The sequence below is a fragment of the Anolis carolinensis genome, chromosome 3 (assembly GCF_035594765.1).
Source record: "Anolis carolinensis isolate JA03-04 chromosome 3, rAnoCar3.1.pri, whole genome shotgun sequence".
NCBI classification, from domain to species: domain Eukaryota; kingdom Metazoa; phylum Chordata; class Lepidosauria; order Squamata; family Dactyloidae; genus Anolis; species Anolis carolinensis.
The window spans coordinates 172002414-172025990 of record NC_085843.1 but is presented as its reverse complement, the minus strand read 5'-3'; the positions used below and the strand labels follow the sequence as shown (position 1 = coordinate 172025990).

At 40.7% G+C, this 23577-nt stretch overlaps 1 protein-coding gene across 1 annotated transcript in view; it reads right to left on the bottom strand.

Annotated features, from left to right (window-relative positions):
- Positions 1 to 23577, bottom strand: part of parg (poly(ADP-ribose) glycohydrolase) — a 94798-nt gene that overhangs the window by 56263 nt on the left and 14958 nt on the right. The window contains exons 6-7 of the mRNA XM_008114456.3: positions 22604 to 22687; positions 19919 to 19993 (exon numbers count right to left, since the gene is read on the bottom strand). Of these exons, the coding sequence (XP_008112663.2) occupies positions 19919 to 19993; positions 22604 to 22687 (159 nt within the window). The remainder of the gene's footprint in view (positions 1 to 19918; positions 19994 to 22603; positions 22688 to 23577) is intronic.

Genomic DNA, 23577 nt, shown 5'->3' with positions numbered 1-23577 from the left:
TTGTTTTTACCCACTGCCATTTCTTTTCATTGTCTTCCTTAACTGAAAATGGCTTGTTGCTTTAAGTCAGTGGTTCTCAACCTGGGGTCCCCAGATGATTTTGGCCTTCAACTCCCAGAAATCCTAACAGCTGGAAAACTGGTTGGGATTTCTAGGACTTGTAGGCAAAAAACATCTGGGGACCCTAGGTTGAGAACCACTGCTTTAGGTGAATACTCAAAATTATTGCAGCACTTTAAATATGTTATCTACTAAATTTAAATTGATCAAATGAAATCTCTCCAATCTGAAATTATTATAAGTTTTCCACACTTTGGGCATGCAAAATATGCTTCCCAGCATATCACATCTTTCAAATCTTTTCTGTATTAGATAGACTTCCTTTGTATTTACTTCCTATGTCAGAAAAATCAAGAACTGCTGAGACTTAAAACTGATAAAGTATGCTGATGTGAAAGAACCATTAACATCAGCAAAAATGCACTGCATTTAAGTTTTGTTCACTCTTCTTGAATAATTTTAATAATGTGAAATCTGAATATTTTTCAAATAAATATTTGTTCTTGCAACTAGTGTTATTTCTTCCTATTACAAGAGAATGACACATTCTTTACTCAATGGCCCTTGCTGGCCCTTTGAATCCCTAGGCTAAGCTTGTAAATATCAACTTATCGGACAGCTGGAGATGGGTGGGAGAAAGAAACTAGGTCACTTAAATTTTTTTAAGGAAACTACTAGATCTAGGATGTTATCCCATGCAGACTTTCACCTGTCAGTCCATGATGCTTCTGCAGGGAACGGGCTGGGCAGAAATGGGGAAAAGTAGTCTTCTGAGCTCATGACTTGAAAAGAAACATGAGAAAGTGGGGGAAAACATATGAGATGTGATCTGTCAAATTTGCTTGTGTTGAATCGCTTCAGCAACATGGAGTAAGGGGCAGTTTCCTACCAAACATTGACATTTCTCTCCCAAAATCCTAATTCATGAGTTTGACATGGTAATGTTTAAAAATTAATTTAATTATTAGAAATACCAAAATTACAATATATCACCGCTTTGTTTTTCCTGTCACTAGCAATCTTGGCTTTTGAAATTGCACTCCTGCTACCTTTTAAAATTTCAGACTTCTGTGATTGAGAGTAATGAGAATGGGAGAAAAGTAGAGGACCCCAGAGAAGTAGGCCTGTCTTAAGAATTATGTCTCCTGTCTCCTCGAGTAACGGGATTGGAGGGGAAGGTCAAGCATTCCAGAAGTGGTGTCTGTCTTAAGAACGGTGCCTCGGACCTCCTGGTTGAGGTGGGAAGAGATGTATGAAGGGGGTAAGTAAATTCTTCGTCTTCTTTAAAGAAGACAACCCTATATACAAGAAGATGCTCTCCCCCGTCCCGTCTGATGAAGTCCCTAGTGTCCTGGAGGAAATTCTTGTTCTTTTATAATGATTTATAAACTCAATCTATGTGGATTAAAACACTCTATCTTGGGATTACTAGTTGATGTAAGGAAGGCAATGCCAGCTGGGCAGGTAGAGTTACCAAATGCATTTAAGAATCCACATAACTACAATGCTTTCAGAAGAAAACAAGAAGCTTGAATAGTCTTACTCCATTGCAATGTAGGTAGAAAGATGCTCATGCAAGGGGGCATACCCTGCCATTTCGTCCCCAATGTACCCTATCACAATTTGGGAGACCATCATGAAAGACTCTGAATGCAATATGGGGTGCATCAGTAGAAATTAGAGAACCATAAGGAGATAGTCTGCACGAGCCCACCTTTCTTCAATAAACTGAGCCACTGAGTCACAATTACTAATGTTGGTTCCAAAGTCTACCATTCAAGATAAGCAAGTGTTTGAAACTACCAAGGCAACTTATACTCATCCTTGAAAGATCTGAAGTTATTCCAAATATGTAACATTTATAGTCCACTTTTCTATCTTTACATGATTTTAAATTAGCAGTATCACACGTTGGGGAAGGGGGGAGAGAAAAAACAATAAACAGTGTCTGTTCCCTTCTTCAGTTATTACAAGCAGGTAAATCCACCAGGAAAACAAGTATAGATGTCAAGTATATTCACTATCTTAGAATGGCTTCCTGATTAGAAAACAGTGAAAGAATGAACAAGGTAATATTTGGAGGAAGTAAGGAAAAATATCATATAGGATTATGCAGAAAAGAACATTGTTTGAGGAAGTGGGAAAGGAACATTTGGCATTAATCAAAACTAAAAACTGACACTTGGAAAAGAAAGGTGGAGACAGCTAACAAAGACAGAGGTAATTTCCATTTCTTTAATTTCTTCTGAAAAGTAAAATATGTCTCCTGCCAATCCAAGGCTTCAAAGATCTCTCAGGTGTATCCTATTTGACAAGTAATGTCTCATTTTAATATTTCATAATTTTAAATAAAGTTCAAATGTTTTATGAGAATGAGTAATGAGAACTTATTTTCTTGACCTTAGGGGATTTTAAACATATAAATGGTTATTTCTGAAAAGAAAATTCTCACCAACCACTTCCACTAATATGGAAGGGATAAAACTCCTGACATATCATTACATCCCATTATACAGATCAGGTCTGAAGTTGAGATGTCAGCAATAAAGGATGCTTCACGTTCCTATGAAAGCCTGACATTTATTTCAGAAAGAGAGGACTTCACAAACTAATGAAATCCACTGTCGTCTCATTGTTAGCTGAATTAACTTGGTAGACTGTATCTTTTAGAATTTTAATTCACTCACAAGATGGTATGCACCACATAAAAGCTTGTATGCACCTGTGTATTATTTATTTATTTACAGCATTTATATTCCGCCCTTCTCATCCCAAAGGGGACTCAGGGCGGATCACATTACACATATAGGCAAACATTCAATGCCTTTTAACATAGAACAAAAACAATACAAACATAGGCTCCGAGCGGGCCTCGAACTCATGACCTCATGGTCAGAGTTATTCATTGCAGCTGGTTACAGCTGGCTTGCTCTCCAGCCTGCGCCACAGCCCGAGCCCGAGTGTACACGAAGAGTAGGGAAAACAGTACACAAGACAACTTTCAATTCCAATATATAGCCCTGGTACAACTGGTCCAGCCTATGCCTCATCCTGGTAGTAAATCTTTCACTTCTTTGAGGAGAGGAACTAAGTATCTGTAACTCATAGAAGAATTGTTCATAACTTTATACTGTTCTTTGGATTGCCTTGGCAGATAAAGCAATAGGAACATTTCCAATAACATGTTAATGTGCTTGTTAATGTGCAGAAATTGGCAATTAAATCTGGCAATTTCAAGTGGCAAGCTTGGTAACCATAGTCATTTAAATCTATACATACAAAAAAAGTGAAAAACGTGTATGTGGAGGAGGTATCTATTATTTATTTATTTATTTCCAACATTTATATCCCGCCCTTCTCACCCGAAGGGACTCAGGGCGGTGTACAAAATTGGCAACAATTCGATGCCTATACATAATTAAAACAGCTATAAAACTCCAATAAAACAATTAAAACAATATAAAAAATATAAAAACATATGATTAAAATCCATTCCTCCAAAATCCTCGTGCTGTAGCCGTAAATCAGTCCGGGTCGTCATTATCGTTTAATCTTCAAAAGCCTGGGCACATAGCCATGTTTTCAGGGCTTTTCTAAAACTCAAAAGGGTTGGGGCTTGCCGTATTTCTCTGGGGAGGGTGTTCCACAGCCGGGGAGCCACCACCGAGAAGGCCCTGTCCCTCGTCCCCACCAGCCGTGCCTGTGAGGCAGGCGGGACCGAGAGCAGGGCCTCTCCAGATGACCTGTATGTATCTACTTACATACTTACATAGTGAGTGCCATGAACATGTAGCCCCAACCCTGCCACTGTCCTCCACAAATACCATTCTGCCCCCCATCCAAGTGAAGGGACAATTTCATCCTAGATGTTCTGTTTTTCCTCCAGAATTGACATCCCAGGGTTCCTTAATTTGCATGACCCCGCCCACTGCCTCTACCTTAACCTTTAACCCTTTCCTACCCTTTCATATGGCATACAGTTAACAGAGGAATTGATCAGCAACTGAACAAGAGGTTTGAGGAGAATTCACCATGATTTACAAGAGCTGTACTTCACCTACCTCCAGAGAGCAATGTGAACCCAACCAACAATAGATCTGGACCAAACTTGCCACTGATAATGGGACTTGCAGTATCTTCACTGATACTGTGACCCCTATCAACAATGGATTGGGACCAACTGACCATACGCAGGGGTTAGTGGGAACTGACCTTGATTTTGGGAGTTATAGTTCACCTGCATCTAGAAAGCACTGAACCCAGCTGATGACAGATTCGGACTAAACTTGACGCAACATGGCCAACTGTGCATACAGGCCTGGTTTGGGGGTGACTGACCTCGGATCTGGGAATTGTAGTTCACCCTTATCCAGAGAGCCCTGAACCCAACCGATGATGGATCTGGATTAAACTTGGCACACAGACCCAACATGGCCAACTGCGAATACTGGCAGGGTTTGGGGTGATTGTCTTGAGAATCTGGGAGTTGTAGTTCACTCTTATCCAGACAGCACTGAACCCAGCCAATGACGGATCTGGACCAAACTTCAATAATATTACCTGACATCCCAAAACAAACAATGCCTTCTTCTAATAACCTGGGCACCACCGGGTCCCCAAGCTAGACTTGTAATAAATTTAATTAACTTCCTTCCTAATTGTTTGTAGTCTCGTACAAATGAAAATACACAGCAAATGTTTGGAGAAAGGTAGCTAATATTTCCCCCCTGAAACTGCGAGATGTCATCCACATGGTCTGATGTTCCCACAGATTCCTGCTAGTTATGCTACCTAGAAGGTATCAATAATGAGATTTAGGATTCAGAAAATCTAACCAATGAAACAGGATTGCCAGCCACCCAAGTTAGTTATCATCCTGGATACAATTTCAGATCATCTGGAAAGTACACAGAAAGAGGACATGCATGTGTCAGTAAAAACAGAATTCAGATTTTAGCTTACAAAGGTGATTTATTAAGTTATTACTGTTTTATTCATCTGTATCCTACCTTTCTTCTAATAAAGGGACTGAAGGTAGCTAACAACATATTTAAACACAATACAAAAAAGACAAGTGAGCCCATTCCTGACTCAGGTTGTTGATCCCTTGACATTGAAATGTGCTTTAAAGAAGGTCTATCCAGCCATACGGCTTCAGGTAAAAAGACTTGACAAGTGAAATAAAAACGATCTCAAGACAGAAAATAAGAAATAGCAGGGATTAAGGAGGAAAAAACAAGAATCTTCAGAAATTAAGAGAAGTTTGGCCGAGATGCTATCACAGTGCTAATAGACTTGACAAGTGAAATGAGGAGGTTGTGCAAGAATTCCTCCAAAACAGAAATGGAGTGGCAGAATTTGGACTTTCCTCCATCCTTGGGTAATACATGGCAAGCTCGCATTAAGGTGGTCTTGCTCATGTTATCCTGGATCAGTCCCTTGCAGTATTTGGTTGGGGCTGATCTACCTCTACATCTAAGTGGTCAGTGCAGATTGACTTTGAAACCATGGCTGTATTAATACTGGCTAAAATATTATCTTCCTCCTTTACTACAGCATCACATTGCCGGGTCATGTTCAATACAGGAGCAAGAATAGTTCTAAAGATTCTTTTCACATGTACTACTGCTAAGTCAAGTATCCACCATCCCACACCTATACATTTTTATAGTCTAAATGAAGAATGTTGCAATTCTGTTACTTCATTCACTTCAATAAAATTTACAGTTTATCAAAATTATTTTGATACTATCTTCCAACATGTTAGATAATCCGCCCAGCTTTGTATCAACTACAAACTTGATAAGGATCCCCCCGGATCATCATATCCATCTGGCTTGCACTTCTTGTGATTGGCAATGAACTAAACACAACTTCCCTCAGAAATATATATGAAGAGGGTGGGGGAAAAGCTTAGAATGTTAACAGGTTGAAGAATTTTTTTTTTGTTCCAGGTGTTGTAATCTCCTGCCCAAGTGATGGTATTTGCATCTATAAGATCTCCGTGATATATGTAAAGTTGTATTTAATATTATTTCTTGTACTAAGTCAAACTAATCCATGCCAAACCGTACCTAAAATCTAATTTTTGACTGTTTGTTTTATCTTTAAAATATTTATGCTGTATGATATATATACAGAGAGAGAGAGAGAGAGAGAGAGAGAGAGAGAGAGAGAGAGTTTATAATACAATTCTATTCATAGCCAATAATTTAAAAAATGTTTTGCTTTGTTCAGTAAGAAGTTTCTGGCTCTGATGAGAGCATCTCACATGTATATTTGCAATTTCATTTTTTAATATTCACTTTTGCATGTATGATTTAATATTTTTAAAGCATGCAAGCTAAAATGCAATGCAGCAGAGAGCAAATGAATAATATTTTTATGTGACAGATCATTTTGTTCCATGCATAAAAGTTTATGTTCAAAACACTGAATTCTCTCTATATGGCATGTTTTAGTACTACCCAGACAACTACAAAATGCTTAATCAAAAAGGTACTATTGGTACAAAATATTTGTATTTTCTATTCTTCCATTTTTATAATTAAACAACTTCTTTCCAATTATAAAAGAAAAAAATATATTTTTACACACTACTGATGTATTTTCTCTGAAGGTCCTATAATCCTTTATTACTGTAGACACTAACTGGACCCACACTTAGAGGGCTGCAGATGTCTGTAAACACGGGATCTTCTAGTTCAGTTATCATTTCTCACCCTGAAATCCTGACGGAATCTCCCAGTCTCATCCCAAGTAAACTCCTAAAAAGTAAAGACTGGCATTCAAATCTGTACTTTACCCACCCAGAAATTTCTAACAAAAGAGAAGAACCTCATTTTTGTATGCATACATGGATATTCTTCTAATCATCCTCTGTTATTGTTAACTTTTGCTAGTTTTCTTCCATTGGAAGAAAGTGATCCTTGTCTTCAGCATCTTTAGAACATTTAAAATCAATGAATTACAGGATTAAGATATCTATTAAAAGACAAACACTGAATTGAATATGTGGTAACAAGAGGTTACCATTACAATACTGAATCCTCCATCTAAATTTGAGGCAAGAAAACAGCCCAAAATTATCATTAGCATCACCACCAATATTTGAAATAGAAAGTTACATAAGTACTGTCTGGTAGTATGGCTATGATTAACCACATCCGTTAAACCACAACAAAGCTGGTTGATCTACAGATATAGCACAAGTTGAACATACTGGATAAAAACAGACTTGAAATAAAGATATTTTCGATCAATGCCACCCCAAGTGCAGATTCTTTGCTGATCCAAAAAGCACTGGCTGCCAATTTAGAGTTTTCAAGAAAGAAACAGCTGTAATACACACAAATATGTGCCAGCCTCTGGCACATTAGGGAAAAAACAAATTTCAGACAGCATAACAAGTATTAAGTGCTCTTCTAAAAATAAATACAGATCCCATTATTCCCCTTACTCATTTGAAATGAGAGGGAAACTGGGGGAGAAATAGTACCTAACCAGCTCAATGCTGCATAATTTAAGGTACCCTAAAAGGTATAAATTTGATTCTTACCACTTTTTCATTTCAGTATACCAAGAATGTTTTGAACAGAGCAGTCCACGGTTCAGGACTGATGTTATAATTAGCACCAGAAATGAAGTCAATTCATAATTCAAAGCTACATTAAGTATATCAAAATCATTCTGTTGGACTGAATAATATTGAGAGTAGTATGCCAAAGGCAAACCAATACAATGCATATGAAACACAAGATCTCTTGTTACAAAATAATATTGCATAATTTTAAAAGGTAGCCAATATGGGAATTAGTGTGCATTTTATTAACCTACTAAAATATTGGTATTTTTATTCCTTCAAAATTGCCATGTTTAACTTATCACAGGAGAAGTCCAAAACTAGCACACACAAAAAGAAAAAAAGGAAAGCAAGAAAGAAGAAAGAAATTTGCCACAACCAGTCAAACAATTTTAGCATTTGCCATTTACATAGAACCGGCTGTATTAAAATACACAACAATCCGAAAGGAAGTGATCTGTTAGTATCCTGACATTTGTTAAATGAATTGGGCCATTTAAGTCTGATCTAAATATTTAACAGCGCACACACAGATGGCAAGAGGAAAGCAGATGCACCGATAGCCCTGGGTAGGAAAAGAAAACCTAGCTCCCACAGTGACATGCAAAAGGCATCATTCATATGATCCCTTTCAAGCTTGCATCAGCAAATAGGAGAGCTCTCTTTATAGCTAGGAAAAAACAACAACTGTATAGAATTATCAACATGCTTATTCAGAAAGGGTTTTACATTTTTGCTACATAAAGAATGGATGTCAACTACTATGACACAAAAAAGTCTGGTTGACAATTCAAGACATTCCTAATATCCTGGTTTTTAAAAAATTGAGATCAGTTGACTGGAGGATAGAGAGGGATATTACTGACATACTGGGAACATCCCCACCTACTGTCTTTTCCAGATGGTCATATTATCCCAGCTGTACCATACCAGATGTTATATGTTTCAGTTTTTGTTAAGAAAGATTAGTCTAAATAACTTTTAATCATTGCAATTTCAGATTTACATGCTGAAATACATGTAACTAACACTCTACTTCTTAAAGCTTCTTACAAGTTATACAAGTACTAGATATGTGAGGCATATTTCCAAGTAACATTGGCTAGCCAGGATTTTTAAATGTTCTTTCAATTTATTTTAAGTGAAATAAACCATCCCAGACACAGAAGCTAGCATATCCAGGTCAGCAAGCAGGAATAACAAAAGTGACATGGCATCTTTTTTTCATCCAAATGTCTGATAAATGCATAATCTAAAGGCAGATTAAATCTCTCTTTACTTCAAGACCCACACTCTTCTCTCAAAAGGGACGGTAAAAAATCAGTCTTCCTTTTGCTTTGCTTTCCTTTTGCAATATAAGAAAGGAGTAATCTACTAAAAAGGCATTGAGGAGCTGGAAGGTTCTGTTCAAAGTAGAGATGGGCCCAAAATTTGTTTCATCTGTGTTTTTGTTTCATGCCGTTCATTCGTTTGGCACAATACAGTAGACCCCTCCCCAAATGGAAGAAGCAGTGAAACGAAAGGAAAATGGGACCAGTAACCATTTGGTCGCCTGATTTTTGTCCCACTGGCAGCAATGAGCGGGCATCCCACGTTCCCCTTCCCCTCAGTTTGGGGCTGGAAGGCCTCACTACTTCACCTATCCTCAGGCTCTCTCCTGCATTCATTAGAGTTGGTGAGGTAAACCCCTATCTATGAATCTAGATAGGCAAAATGCAGTCTGTGTGTTAGATCCCAGCCAGCCATGGCACCAGGGCCTGCAGTGTTTCAGGACTTGCACTTTGACACAGATAATGCTGAGGATTATACTGACATTTCACCCTCCACAGAGGGGCCTTTGCAGTTGCAGGTGCCCAAGATATTGGCTCTTGCTAATTGGGGAAGATTCTTCTATTCCTCCCTCGCAGATAGAGCCAGATGTTGCAGAGACACCTGGGAATGGGTTTTTTAATCGTAGAGATTTTGTAACCAGGGAGAGAAGTGAAAAACAAGGGGTCCATCGGAGCCAGAGACTGGCAAATAGATGGGATAATGGTTAGTGTTCTAATGGGAAAGTCTTGGGAGTTTTTACTCCCTAAATTGTGAACAATTTGGAATCTGTTAAAAGTGTTTCGCTGAGTAGATTTTCTTGCGGTGTCAACATAGCTCTTCCTTGAGAGAGGTTCTCTGTCTCCAGCTCGTTTGTTACCAAGCCAAATTTATCCAGTTCCAGTCGGGCCGTGCCGTGCTGTGACTCTTGAGTAGACCTTGACTTTACTCCAGTTGATTTCTTGTTCCTGTTTCAAGTTTTGCCTCAGTCTTGACAACCTTGCTGCCTTGATTGCTACTTCAGTATTTTCAGTGGATTGAACTCTGTTTCTGCCAGCCTTGTTTCTCTGTTTCAACTCATGGACACTTTTTCTTTGGAGAGCTATCGAGTTCTCATTGTGGATTATAATATCGGACCTTTCCCTTTACCCATTTGGAACCATCATTGACTTTCTAAAAAGAACTATTCCTTACTCAGACTCTATACCTAATTTCCTTTGGATATATAATTGCTTTAATAAAGATATAGTGTGTTATATTGGCTCTTGTCTGGTTTTTGAGTGCTCATGCTGCCTTGGGCTGCAACACTGTGGCTCATTTATGTTGTTTTTGAAGCCCTTGGCTTCAAAAAGTACAGGGGGCTTGCTACCTTTTAAAAAGATAATGGACCCTGAAGAAGAGGCAAGGGCTGCATAAACAGTATCAATGAGCCACAGACTGCCTTTATCCTATCTGGATTCAGAGACAGGAGTTTATCTCACCCACTCTAACAACTCAAATGAATGCAGGAGAGAGCCTGAGGATCAGTGAAATGGTGAGACCCTCTAGCCCTAAAACTGAGGGGAAGAGGAGTGTGGAAAGCCCTCCCATTTTGGCTAACAGGACAAAAATTGTGTTCATTTGGATGAAAGAACGAAACAGCTCATTCTGAAAGGCCCCCGTTTCCAGAAGCAGCGCTTGAAAATGAAAATGGGGCCATACAAATGAAACAAATAGAAATAGCTAGCGATTCTACACAAAAGCACAAGACTAATTCAAATGCTCTTCACAATCTAATCTTTATTGTATAAAATAAAATCCTGATGACCTATTATAGATTCTTGTGAGAGGGGAGAAGGGATGCACCATTATGAACTTGACACTAAGGCACCAGCATATAATCAGGCCTGGGACTGTGCATGACCTCAATCTTCTCCTTGAGGCTCTTAAGCAACTTAAAATAAGCTTGTCCTGGGCTTTTATGAGGCTGTTGTGGATTCTTTCCTGGAGGCATGAAGCATGTCAATAATAAATCCGTACATGTCTCACTAATGGTTGCTGGAGGGTTGGCTCTGAGAGCCAAATTAAATGAGGATCGGGCTCCTCCTAGCCTGAAGGGCAAAGGTTCCTCTATCTCTTATTTATGGCTCTGCTCCCAGAATAATCAAAGCTGGACTGAGCAAATTCATCAAGAAGAGTTAAGAGACAATGTAGGAAAACATTAATTGTCACAGTTGTCTGAGGAACAAAACGCCATAACCTTATGAAGTAAGAGAACTCTTTAAAAAATTATCAAGCACTAATCCCTTAACGTTTTGCATTTTGAACTGGAAACATGAATTTGTTCCTCAATTTACATTCCATTTTTATACTATGAAGCCTCTAAGTAAGGATGAAAACCAAATGCTTGATTAAAGACTTCCTGAAACACTCATTAGTTGTGATGACTTTTGCTTTGCAACATATTGGAAATCTTTCACACATCTTTGGGAAAAATTGCTGCATTAAGTGTACTGAGACATTAGGAATATAAATTATTAAAGTAAGTGTTTGGGATTTAATTTAGTGGAACAGGACACAAATGAGCCATAAAATGCAGTCAGTTATTTTCAGCAGCAGGTGAAAAGAAGACAATATTAGCACTTGAGGGTTTTTTTTAAATCTACTATTCCATCAATATACTACCAATGTTCCTAAAAAATATCAGAATGCACTGATTCCAAGTATTTATTTTTTAATTATGCTTAAACATAAGCCCTTCAGGACTTCATCTAGAGATGCCCAAGGAATCACTAGGAAGCTTCCCTTCTTCAAACACATTCATTTGGCAGCAATGAACACTCTCCCCCGGACTGTGGTGGAGGCTCCTTCCTTGGAGGCTTTTAAGCAGAGGCTGGATGGCCATCTGTCGGGGGTGCTTTGAATGCGATTTCCTGCTTCTTAGCAGGGGGTTGGACTAGATGGCCCATGTGGTCTCTTCCAACTCCACTGCCGAACAGCTCTCACAGTGAGGAAGTTCTTCCTGATGTTCAGGTGGAATCTCCTTTCCTGTAGTTTGAAGCCATTGTTCCGTGTCCTAGTCTGCAGGGCAGCAGAAAACAAGCTTGCTCCCTCTTCCCTATGACTTCCCTTCACGTATTTGTACATGGCTATCATGTCTCCTCTCAGCCTTCTCTTCTGCAGGCTAAACATGCCCAGCTGTTTAAGCCGCTCCTCATAGGGCTTGTTCTCCAGACCCTTAATCATTTTAGTCGCCCTCCTCTGGACGCTTTCCAGTTAGTCAACATCTCCCTTCAACTGTGGTGCCCAAAATTGGACACAGTATTCCAGGTGTGGTCTGACCAAGGCAGAATAGAGGGGGAGCATAACTTCCCTGGATCTAGACGCTATGCCCCTATTGATGCAGGCCAGAATCCCGTTGGCTTTTTTAGCAGCCGCATCACATTGTTGGCTCATGTTTAACTTGTTGTCCACGAGGACTCCAAGGTCTTTTTCGCACACACTGCTGTCAAGCCAGGCGTCCCCCATTCTGTATCTTTGATTTCCATTATTTCTGCCGAAGTGAAGTATCTTGCATTTGTCCCTGTTGAACTTTATTTTGTTAGTTTTGGCCCATCTCTCTAGTCTGTCAAGATCGTTTTGAATTCTGCTCCTGTTTTCTGGAGTGTTAGCTATCCCTCCCAGTTTTGTGTCGTCTGCAAACTTGATGATCGTGCCTTCTAACCCTTCGTCTAAGTCGTTAATAAAGATGTTGAACAGAACCGGGCCCAGGACGGAGCCCTGCGGCACTCCACTTGTCACTTCTTTCCATGATGAAGACGACGCATTGGTGAGCACCCTTTGGGTTCGTTCGCTTAGCCAATTACAGATCCACCTAACCGTAGTTTTGTCTAGCCCACATTTTACTAGTTTGTTTGCCAGAAGGTCGTGGGGGACTTTGTCGAAGGCCTTACTGAAATCCAGGTACGCTACATCCACAGCATTCCCTGTATCGACCCAACTCGTAACTCTATCGAAAAAAGAGATCAGATTAGTCTGGCATGACTTGTTTTTGGTAAATCCGTGTTGACTATTAGCAATGACCACATTTGTTTCTAAGTGTTCGCAGACCACTTCCTTAATGATCTTTTCCAGAATTTTGCCTGGTATTGATGTGAGGCTGACTGGACGGTAATTGTTTGGGTCGTTCTTTTTTCCCTTCTTGAAGATAGGGACCACATTCGCCCTCCTCCAATCTGCTGGGACTTCTCCTGTTCTCCAAGAACTCTCGAAGATGATTGCCAGTGGTTCTGAAATAACTTCCGCTAGTTCCTTCAGTACTCTTGGGTGTAGCTGATCTGGCCCTGGGGACTTGAATTCGTTTAGAGAGGCCAAGTGTTCCTGGACAACTTGTTTCCCTATTTGGGGTTGGATTTCCCCCAATCCTTCGTCCATTCCGTGTTGCTGAGGTTGAAGATGGCTTTCTTTTTCTGAGAAGACCGAGGCAAAGAAGGCATTAAGTAGTTCTGCCTTTTCCCTGTCCCCTGTCGCCATCACCCCGTCTTCTCCTTGCAATGGCCCTATCGCCTCCTTTTTCTTCCTTTTTCTACCAACGTAAGCAAAAAAGCCTTTTTTGTTGTTTTTTATGTCCCTGGCAAGCCTGAGCTCATTTTGCGCTTTAGCCTTGCGAACCTTTTCCCTACAGGTGTTGGCTATACGTTTGAATTCTTCTTTGGTGATTTCTCCCCTTTTCCACTTCTTGTGCATGTCACTTTTGAGCTTTAGCTCAGTTAGAAGTTCTTTGGACATCCATTCTGGCTTCTTTGCACTTGTCTTATTTTTCTTCTTTGTTGGCACTGTTTGCATTTGCGCCTTGAGTATTTCACTTTTGAAAAACTCCCATCCATCCTTAACTCCCTTGTTTTTTAATATCAGCGTCCATGGAATGCCGCTCAGTAATTCCTTCATTTTTTGGAAGTCAGCTCTCTTAAAGTCCAGAATGCGTGTTTGACTTGTCTTAGTTTCAGCATTCCTTTGTATTGCAAACTGCAGGAGCACATGGTCACTTGCCCCTAAGGATCCAACCACTTCAACTGTATTGATCAGGTCTTCCACATTTGTTAAGATTAGATCAAGAGTTGCTGATCCCCTTGTTGCCTCTTCTACCTTCTGGACCATAAAATTATCTGCAAGGCAAGTGAGGAATTTGTTGGACTTTGTACTCTTGGCTGAGTTTGTTTTCCAGCAGATATCGGGATAATTGAAATCGCCCATGACTACTATATCTCTTCTTTGTGCCTGTTTGGTCAGCTGTTGACAGAAGGCTTCATCAAGTCCTTCATCCTGACTCGGAGGTCTGTAGTAGACACCCACGACAAGATCTTTTTGAGTCCCGGTTCCCTTGATTCTTATCCAGATGCTTTCAAGCTGGTTTCCCGGATTACAGTCTTGCATTTCTTCTGCAACGTAACTGTTTTTGACATATAAAGCTACTCCCCCTCCTCTCCCCTTTGTTCTATTTCTGTGAAAGAGGTTATAGCCCTCAATGGTTAAATTCCAGTGATGGGAGTCATCCCACCAGGTTTCAGTGATGCCTATGACATCGTATGTGTGGTGCTGTGCTAGGAGTTGGAGTTCGTCTTGCTTATTTCCCATGCTCTGAGCATTAGTGTAAAGACATGTAAGCCCCTGTGACCTCCCCTCGAACTGTTTATTTGGGATTATTGTGCTCTCTGTACTTGGTCCTTGCTGTGTTTGTGCAGCCCTCCGTTTAGCCTTTTGGCGGTTCCCTGTGGTCGTGGGTAATATAGTGTTCGCCAGGCTGTTGTTCCCCTCCCCCAGTGGATCTAGTTTAAAGTGCGCCTGATGAGGTTTGTGAGTCTGTGTGCAAAAAGATGTTTTCCTACTTGTGTGAGATGCACCCCATCGCTTGCCAGTAGTCCATCCTCTTGGAAGAGTAGACCATGGTCAAGGAAGCCAAAATGCTCCTCTTGACACCATTTTCTGAGCCAGTTATTGACCTGTACTATTCTTCCGGCCCTTGTAGAGCCGTGTCCTACAACAGGGAGGAGGGATGAAAAGATCACATGTACATTATACAGTTTTAGCTTTGTTCCCAGAGCTCGAAAATCCTTTGTGATCTTTTGAAAAGTATGCCTAGCGGTGTCATTGGTACCTACATGAATCAACATAAGGTGGGGAGGGTGATGGGGCTTTAGGAGCCTGCTGAGCCTCTGAGTGATGTGGTGTATTTTTGCCCCCGGGAGGCAGCATGTTTCTCGAGCCATCCCATCCGGTCTGGAAATGATGGCTTCCGTTCCTCTAAGGAGGGAGTCACCTACTACCAAGACCTGTTTCCTTTGAGGATTGACAGGATCCCTTTTGTGCAAGACAGTGTGTATGTCCCCTGAAGAGTGTTCCTGTTGAAGTGAATCATGTAGGTGTAAAGTGTTGTCCTCCTCCTCAACATCCCCAGTGCATTCATCAATGACAATCCATTGAGATACATCCGAGAGCCCATTACTCTCCCAAGGATGTTCCTGTTGCTCCTGGTCTATGATTGGGGATGGAGCATTTGCATGATTACATAAGTGTGACTGTGGTGATGCACTGTCCCCGTCAGGGCTATCCCCTGCGCATTGATCCAGGGTGGTCCACTGAGTGGTATCTAAGAAACTGTGGTCCTCCACAAGATGTGTTTCCTGATTGTATGTTAATGATGTAAGAATTTCAAATCTGTTGTGTAAATGCAGCTGAGCAGAGGAGTTCTGCGGAGGCTGCCTGGTCCTGCGTCTCCTTCTATGGGTGACCTCCTTCCAAGCCTGAGGGTTGTCTACCTTTGAGTTGATCTCCCCATAAGGTTCCTGATCATGGTCTTGGTGGTGTTGGTGTGATGCAGGCTGCTGATCTACAGCAGCGTGTTGTGCAGTGTCCAAGAAGAGCTCGAGTGCCTGAATGTCCTTAAGGGTCTTAATACGGTGCTCGAGCTGTTGGATCCTCTGCTCCATCAGAGTCATCTGTTTGCATTTGGAGCAGATGTAGTTGTCTAGTTTTTGTGTGAAAAAGCGGAACATGCCACAGCTGGTGCATGTGATGGGAATGTTTTGCTTTTGTTGCATCTCAGTTAGATTGTTTATATTATCTAATGTGCCTTGTCCTGACGTAAACTGTTTGTATGGTTTTCTTTTTGCATTAAATGGTTGTCATATTGTTGGAAACCGCCCTAAGTCCCTTCGGGGAGATAGGGCAGTCTACTACCGTGTTTCCCCGAAAATAAGACAGTGTCTTATATTATTTTTTACTCCCAAAGATGCTCTAGGTCTTATTTTCAGGGGATGTCTTATTTTTCCATGAAGAATAATTCACATTTATTGTTGAACAAAAAAAAATGAACATTTATTCTATACTGTACAGTAGTTGTCATCACAAACCAACATAACTAAACCGGACAAACTGACTTCTGTCAAGAATTTCTTGTTACTACCATTATTTCCATATACAACTGGTATGTACATTTACCAATCCTGCATGCTCTGGTGTTTTGTTTGGCGGGTGCTGGGCATGCTTCCAAACAAAAACTTTGCTAGGTCTTACTTTCAGGGGAGGCCTTATATTTAGCAATTCAGCAAAACCTCTACTAGGTCTTATTTTTGGGGGCTGTCTTATTTTCGGGGAAACAGGGTAGTAAAGTTTATTATTATTATGATTGATTCTAATGTCTTTTCAATAGACACTTTTAAGAGTTAAGGCCTTTCAGATGCTTATTAACTGCTTCTCATACAATCATAAACAAATTACATTTCATATGTCACCTATTTATGGCATCAAACTGTGCATGCTGGACTTCCCAACAATGCGTGCTACACACACCTGCTGACAATGCACAACATACTTGCTTGTTAAGACCTTTCGGCTGACTTGACAACTTTATTTTTGTGTGTTCATTTGGGAAATAAAGGTAATCACTATAACTTTAAAAAGGCCTTTCTGATGCTATACTGTTTATTTTTATTTTGCTGATTATGGTTCATACAATTTAAACTTCCACAACTGCTGGCTTACTTTCTCTGCTGTTTTACAATGGCTAACACACATTTTTGGAGCCCTGGTGGAAAAGTGTGTTAAAGCACTGAGCTGCTGAACTTGCAAACTGAAAGGTCCCAGGTTCAAACCCCAGGAGCGGCGTGAGTGGCCGCTGTTAGCTCCAGCTTCTGCCAACCTAGCAGTTCGAAAACATGCCAATGTGTGATGTCTCATGGGCCTTGTAGTCCCGTTCCTAGTACTATTGTGGCAGACAAGGAGGAAAACATGGGATTTGCACCAGTTCAGTCAGAATCGGAGCCTCTGCACCTGGAGGATATTTGTCCTCAAGAAGTCAGCCAAACAAGCCTTGGGCAGAATTCTCCCCCGTTTTCCCGAAAAGACAATTATAATAGAGATAGAGGGGCCAGGGAGGCTAATCGCCGGAGCCTCAGAATTGCAGCCAAACAACTAGCTGATTAGGTCTGCTTCCCTTGGGAAATTCTAAGGAGTCATACATCTGGACAGAGTTGGGTTTCGCTTCTCGTTCTCCAGGGAAAGTGTTCTTCTGGCGGGAAAACGAGACCCTATATAGGAGTTTCGCCGCAAGGGGAACCTTGCGGAGTCAATTCGTCAGCTTGAGGAGTGAGATCGTGTGTGGACTCCAGTTCCTTGTTTCCCGGATCAAGCTCAAGCCTGCCTTGTTTCGCGTTTGCTACGGACCTTGTTTTTGCTTCTTGTTGCCTCGTTTCAAGTCTTGTTCTAGCCAAGTATCAAGTTTGTTTTCCAGCCTAGTTGTCAAGTTTCAATGGACTAAAGGACCTTATCTTCTCCCCACACTATTGCTTGGCAAAGTGTGTGTTTCGGTTATTGGATTATAACTTTGGACTCTAATATCTTATATTGGACATTATTTTCCTGGACTATAATTGGCCTTTCCTGAAAGGTCTGCTTCTGAACTTTATTCTTCACTTGTTTTTATTGACTTTATATAATTCTTTAATAAAGATATTAGATAGATTCTGGTCTCTGCGCATGGTTATTGGTGCTCTGCAGCCTGGATCCTGACACAATGTGAGTAGATCAATAGGTACTGCTCTGGTGGGAAGGTAACGGTGCTCCATGCAGTCATCATGCTAGCCACATGACCTTGGAGGTGTCTACGGACAATGCCGGCTCTTCGGCTTAGAAATGGAGATGAGCACTAACCCCCTATGTTCTTTGAGTGACTTTTATAGACTCTTGTTTCAAGATTTTTTAGTACTTTGCTCTTGTGGATTTAAACCCATTTTATTAACTCTGAACGTTGATTTTGCTATTGTTTGCATATAATCTTCAATAACCAGCTTGCTTGCTTGCTTAAATTCTGGGGCTCTAGTGTGGTTTTGAGATGCCTATGTAGCCTAGGGGTGCAACAACACCAATACGCTTCTCCAATCATGAAGCCTTGCTCTCCTCTTTAAAAAGACAAAGAAAACTAGGTTTTCAAAAACTTTTGTGGAGCCTAGATTTTTTTTCAGGGTGATTAGTCATACATATTTCTAGACTCCTTTTTCTGTTTCATCCTCTGTCATCAACTATACACTTGCTACTTCTGAAAGAAAAAATAATAGATAGCAGTCCTTAGATGTTCTCCTTTCTCCCCTTTCCTGTTAGTCCTGAACTTCTGAGTAAAAGGAAGCTAATTCCACATAAACATCTTGGCATATAAGAGCAGAAGACAAACAAGTCATAGCATCAGTTATTGCTGGAGCTCGAAGTATCCCTGTGATCAAACTCCGCATCTCACTCCAGCTGGTGTTCTCAGGTTAATCGGCAATCATCTCAATTTAGCCCCCAAGGAATCTCTACTTCCATTCAATAGCTGGCACCCTCTGGAACCACAAAGCTTTTCAAACAGCTGCCTTTGTAATTAACAGAATACTTCAAAGCTTTTGCATTACTTAACCCTACAGCTGACTTCTAAGCATTAGGTATTTGCTATCTAAAAATGTTTGCAGAGTCAACATTGTTTTTCAAGAGGCAACAGCAGAAATGTTAAAAAGTAGTCTGATAATCACTCACTGGGGAGGGATAATGTATGCACGCCTGCATGCCCAAAAAATGGGCATGCAACATCAAGTGATGTCATAGTTAAAATAATACAACACTTTAAGAACACTTTGGTAATGCTCCAATTTATACTAGTGAGAAATTTTAGCTTCCAATGTCATGTAAGGCAATAATCTTCAAGTGCCCTGTCTGACTTATTTTGCAAGACTTTTTAAGACAAGAAATATTCAGACATGGTGTGCTATTGACTTTCTCTAAAATAGAGCTTGAAGCACCAAATTCTACCTGTTGCTCTCCCTTTCAAGTATTAACCTGGCCTGACCTTGCTTAGCTCCCAAGACGAAATTAGATCTAATAACTCCAGGGCACGCTCTAGATTTCTAAGCATCAAAGAAATATTTTAATATTTGAATAAACCAGCAATGATCTTCACATCCTCCTCACACTTCTTTCTATTCTTTTGAATCTTTCCCTATTATTTTTTTCTGTGATCCTTGTGTTGTTCCTGTTGTTGCTTTCTTTCTTACCAAACCAGAATTGTTAGACAAGAATAAGTCCCTTCATATAATTCTGTTATGATAGCACAAGTCAGAGATTCTTCTTTAGATGTAACAGTAAACAAATGGCATACAAAGGCTTCCTAGTTTGTTCCACAAGAGGAACCATGCAGGGATAATTCAACAGTGTGCACTAACACATTTGCTAATTCCTGATGATTTTAAAATCATGGCTAAACCAGTCAAAAAAGTTTCTTCCGTCTATTTTTTTTGTGTGTGTGAAAGCTGCACTAAGTGCACGAAGCTAACTGCAGGTTAAAAGTATCTTAAATAAAATAGATTATAACTCATGGAAAAGAAATCTGGAATGTTGACAGGACAAAACAAAGAAAGAACTGAATTATCTATTGCATTTTCCAAAATCAAATTAAGTATTTGTTACCTTGTCACAGAAGTCAGTGAGGGCTGTGAAGTCCCATTTCTTGGCATATGCGACATTGTATCTGAGAATAGCGTCCTATCAAAATAAAAATGGCAAAAATCTGAGCAATTGAAGGATTTGGTTTCTGAGGAAACAGCACCCTCTACTGTTACAAGGCTACTTCACAAATATATATACCACTGGACTATATCATAGAATCATAGAATCATAGAATCATAGATTCTATGATTCTATGATATAGTCCAGTGGTATATATATTTGTGAAGTAGCCTTCACAAATATATATACCACTGGACTATATCATAGAATCATAGAATCTAGAAAGTCAATATCAAAAACTATCCTGCCCTAAGAGATCAGATATTAACAGATTTTTTGAAATAATTTAATTCATAAACATACACATTTAATAGGCATCTGATAATGACGCAATAAGCCTCCATCATTTTCTGCTGTTAGGCAGGATTTACTATATTTAGTGCAATCCTAGCAGATGATGATGATGATGATAACAACAACAACATCGACAATAATAACTTTATTTTTATACCCTGCTTCCATCTCCCCAAAGGGACTCGGGGTGGCTAACATGGGGCTAAGCCCAGGTAAACACACCAAAAAAGGATAAAGCACATACATCATACAAAATAGACAAAGTAAAGTACAATTATTCACAATGACTTTAATAACAGGAATAACATATCGTATTTCCCTGAAAATAGGACATCCCCACAAAATAAGACCTAGTAGAAGTTTGGGGGATTGCCAAATATAAGACCTCCCCCAAAAGTAAGACGTAGGAGGAGGGAGCGCTGCTGCTGACGAAGGCGCTCCCTCCTCCACCTCCTTTCCCAACTAAACTCTGGCAGAGTGCGAGAAACAATGCCGCCGCCGCTTGTGAGTGTCTGCTTTTGGTCAGCAATAGGGAAGCTCTGTGCTTGCTGACGATGAGAAACCAAGCCCTGGGCTTCTCCTCCTCCTCTTTGCTACAGGGGGCTTCCGCACTCACCAGTTCACATGAGAGGGGCGGCGGCAGCGGAGACTCCTCACTGAACAGTTCTCCAAAATTGCCATGTCTCTGGCGGTGGGAGCCCCGCTCTGGCTGCTGCTGCTCATGGCCTCCTCCTTTGCCCCTTCGGCGGCCCTCCTTGGAGCGGCCCAAGGACAGTTCTCGGCAGAGGAAGAGCCAGGAATTGGGTCTCGGGCTCAAAAGGAGGGAGAGCCCCAACTCCTGACTCCTCCTCTGCTGAGAACTGTTCCTGGGCCGCTCCGAGGAGGGCCGCCGAAGGGGCGAAGGAGGAAGCTAAGAGCAGCAGCGGCAGCCAGCGTGGGGCTCCCACCGCCGGAGCCATGGTGACTTTGGAGAACGTTTCAGCAAGGGGTCTCCGCTGCCACTACCCCTCTCGCATGAACTGGTGAGTGCGGAAGCCCCCTGTAGCAAAGAGGGGGAGGAAGAGCCCAGGGCTCGGCTTCTCATCATCAGCAAGCGCGGAGCCTCCCTATTGCTGACCAAAAGCAGACACTCGAAACGCAGCTTCGGAGTCTCCTCCTCTCTTGACCTACAAAGCCCTAAACGGTTCTGGGCCATCTTACCTGTCCGAACGTATCTCCTCCTATGAGCCTTCTAGAACTCTTAGATCATCTGGGGAGGCCCTGCTCTCGGTCCCACCAGCCTCACAGGCGCGGCTGGTGGGAACGAGGGACAGGGCCTTCTCAGTGGTGGCTCCTTGGTTGTGGAACACCCTCCCCAGCAACTCGACAGATTCCAACGCTCTTGGATTTCAGAAAAGCCTTAAAGACATGGTTGTGCGCACAAGCATTTAATGAATGAGAACATCGATTTCACATGGTCTGGACTAAGATTTACGTATGAGGATTTTGGACAAATGGATTTAACTTATATGTTTAAAATTTTGTATAATGTGTTTTTACTCTGTAATGTTATTCGTTTGTATATGGACTGTTGTTTTAGGATACTGTTTATGGGCACTGAATTTTGCCTATTTATTGTAAGCTGCCTTGAGTCTCCTCAGGTGAGAAAGGCGGGGTAAAAATGCTGTAAATAAATAAATAAAATAATTATCATCCATTTTGGTTTTCATATTTATCTTGTTCCCAGTGAAATCAAAACACAATACTGCTGGTAAGCCTCTCCAAAACATCTTAAAATTAATCAGCTAACCACTGCTTCTACTGCAGAGAGCTGCAAGGCTCCAATCTATAAATTGTATTTAATCCTTTTAAAACATAGTCTGTTATGTGTCCTCTGACTTATGTCGACTCTAAGGTGAACCTATAATGAGGTTTTCTTGGCAAGATTTGTTTGGAGGTGGATCTGCCTTTGCCTTCCCCTAAAACTGAGAAAATGTGATTTGATTCATCAACTGGGTTTCCATGGTTTGAATGGAAATCCAAACTCTCTTCTCAGAGTTGTATCTAACAATTTTGTTACATACTGCAGTTACACTAATAAACAATTCAAGGAAACATTAAACTGAATTTGTTTCCAAAGAGGTAGTGAAAGTCAGAATGAATCTAGTCCCCAGATTTTCTCTCCAAAAAGGAAATAAATGTGGTTGTCTTGTAAAATGGCATTCAGTGTTACCACACAGCCATGCATCCCTGAAAAACCATGGAATGAAAAGCATGCAATTCTGATGAAATGGCAGTCTTTAATAGGCTTACCTTCAAATCACGGGAACTGGTAAACTTCTTAAGCAAAGAAGTCTGGATTAATTCCCATCGGCTCCCAGCAGTTCTATCGCCATTCTTTAAAGAGACAAAGATACAAATTGTTACATTTAAGATAAAATTGATTTTTCTGTTTAGTCTCATCAGCAGCATCTACACTGACCTTTTAATGCAGTTTAAAGCTAACTTCAACCTGCGGCAGACAAACAACAAAGGCAGCCCTTAATGTGCACCAGTGCTCTGTGTGGTCTCAGGGACCCAAACTGGTTCCAGGATTTCCTATGTAATCATATTTACAGCAAAACCACTTTTTTCAATATCAATTTGAACCAGAATTAAACGGTCGATGTAGATACGGCCATAGATACGCCCCTGTATATTCTAATAATTAAATATTTTACCGCCTACGTTTAACCGTGCTGTTGCTAATGAAGAAAAAAGAGAGATGCCCACTGGCTCTGTCATGAAACTTCCATTTTAAAAAGGTCCTGTTTCTTGTGCTAGCTAATTATCACTTTTATGTACAGACATACAAGCAGGACTATTGATTAAGAATATGTGTGCCATCATGTGGAAGCAGATGGTGTTTCAGGTAATCCAGTGACAAATATTTAGTGCGGGTGTAGGGCTCTTCCAGACAGACCTTATATCCCAGAATCTGATCCCAAGTTTTCTGCTTTAAATTGCATTATATGAATCCCCACTGTCAGATAATCTGGGATAAACAGAAAACCTGGGATCAGATGCTGGGATACAGGACCTGTCTGGAAGGGCATGTAGAAAATCTGATGATCCATCAACAGCAATTAGCCAGAACTAGTTAATATAGTATCAATGTTTAGAGCATTACAGCTAAATATCTCTTGCTTGAAATAAATGAAAAAATAAACAATCTTCATGCCAGTTATGAGCTTCCCAAAGACAGCTGTCTTGTCATTTCTATAAACAAAATACTGGACTAACTATAT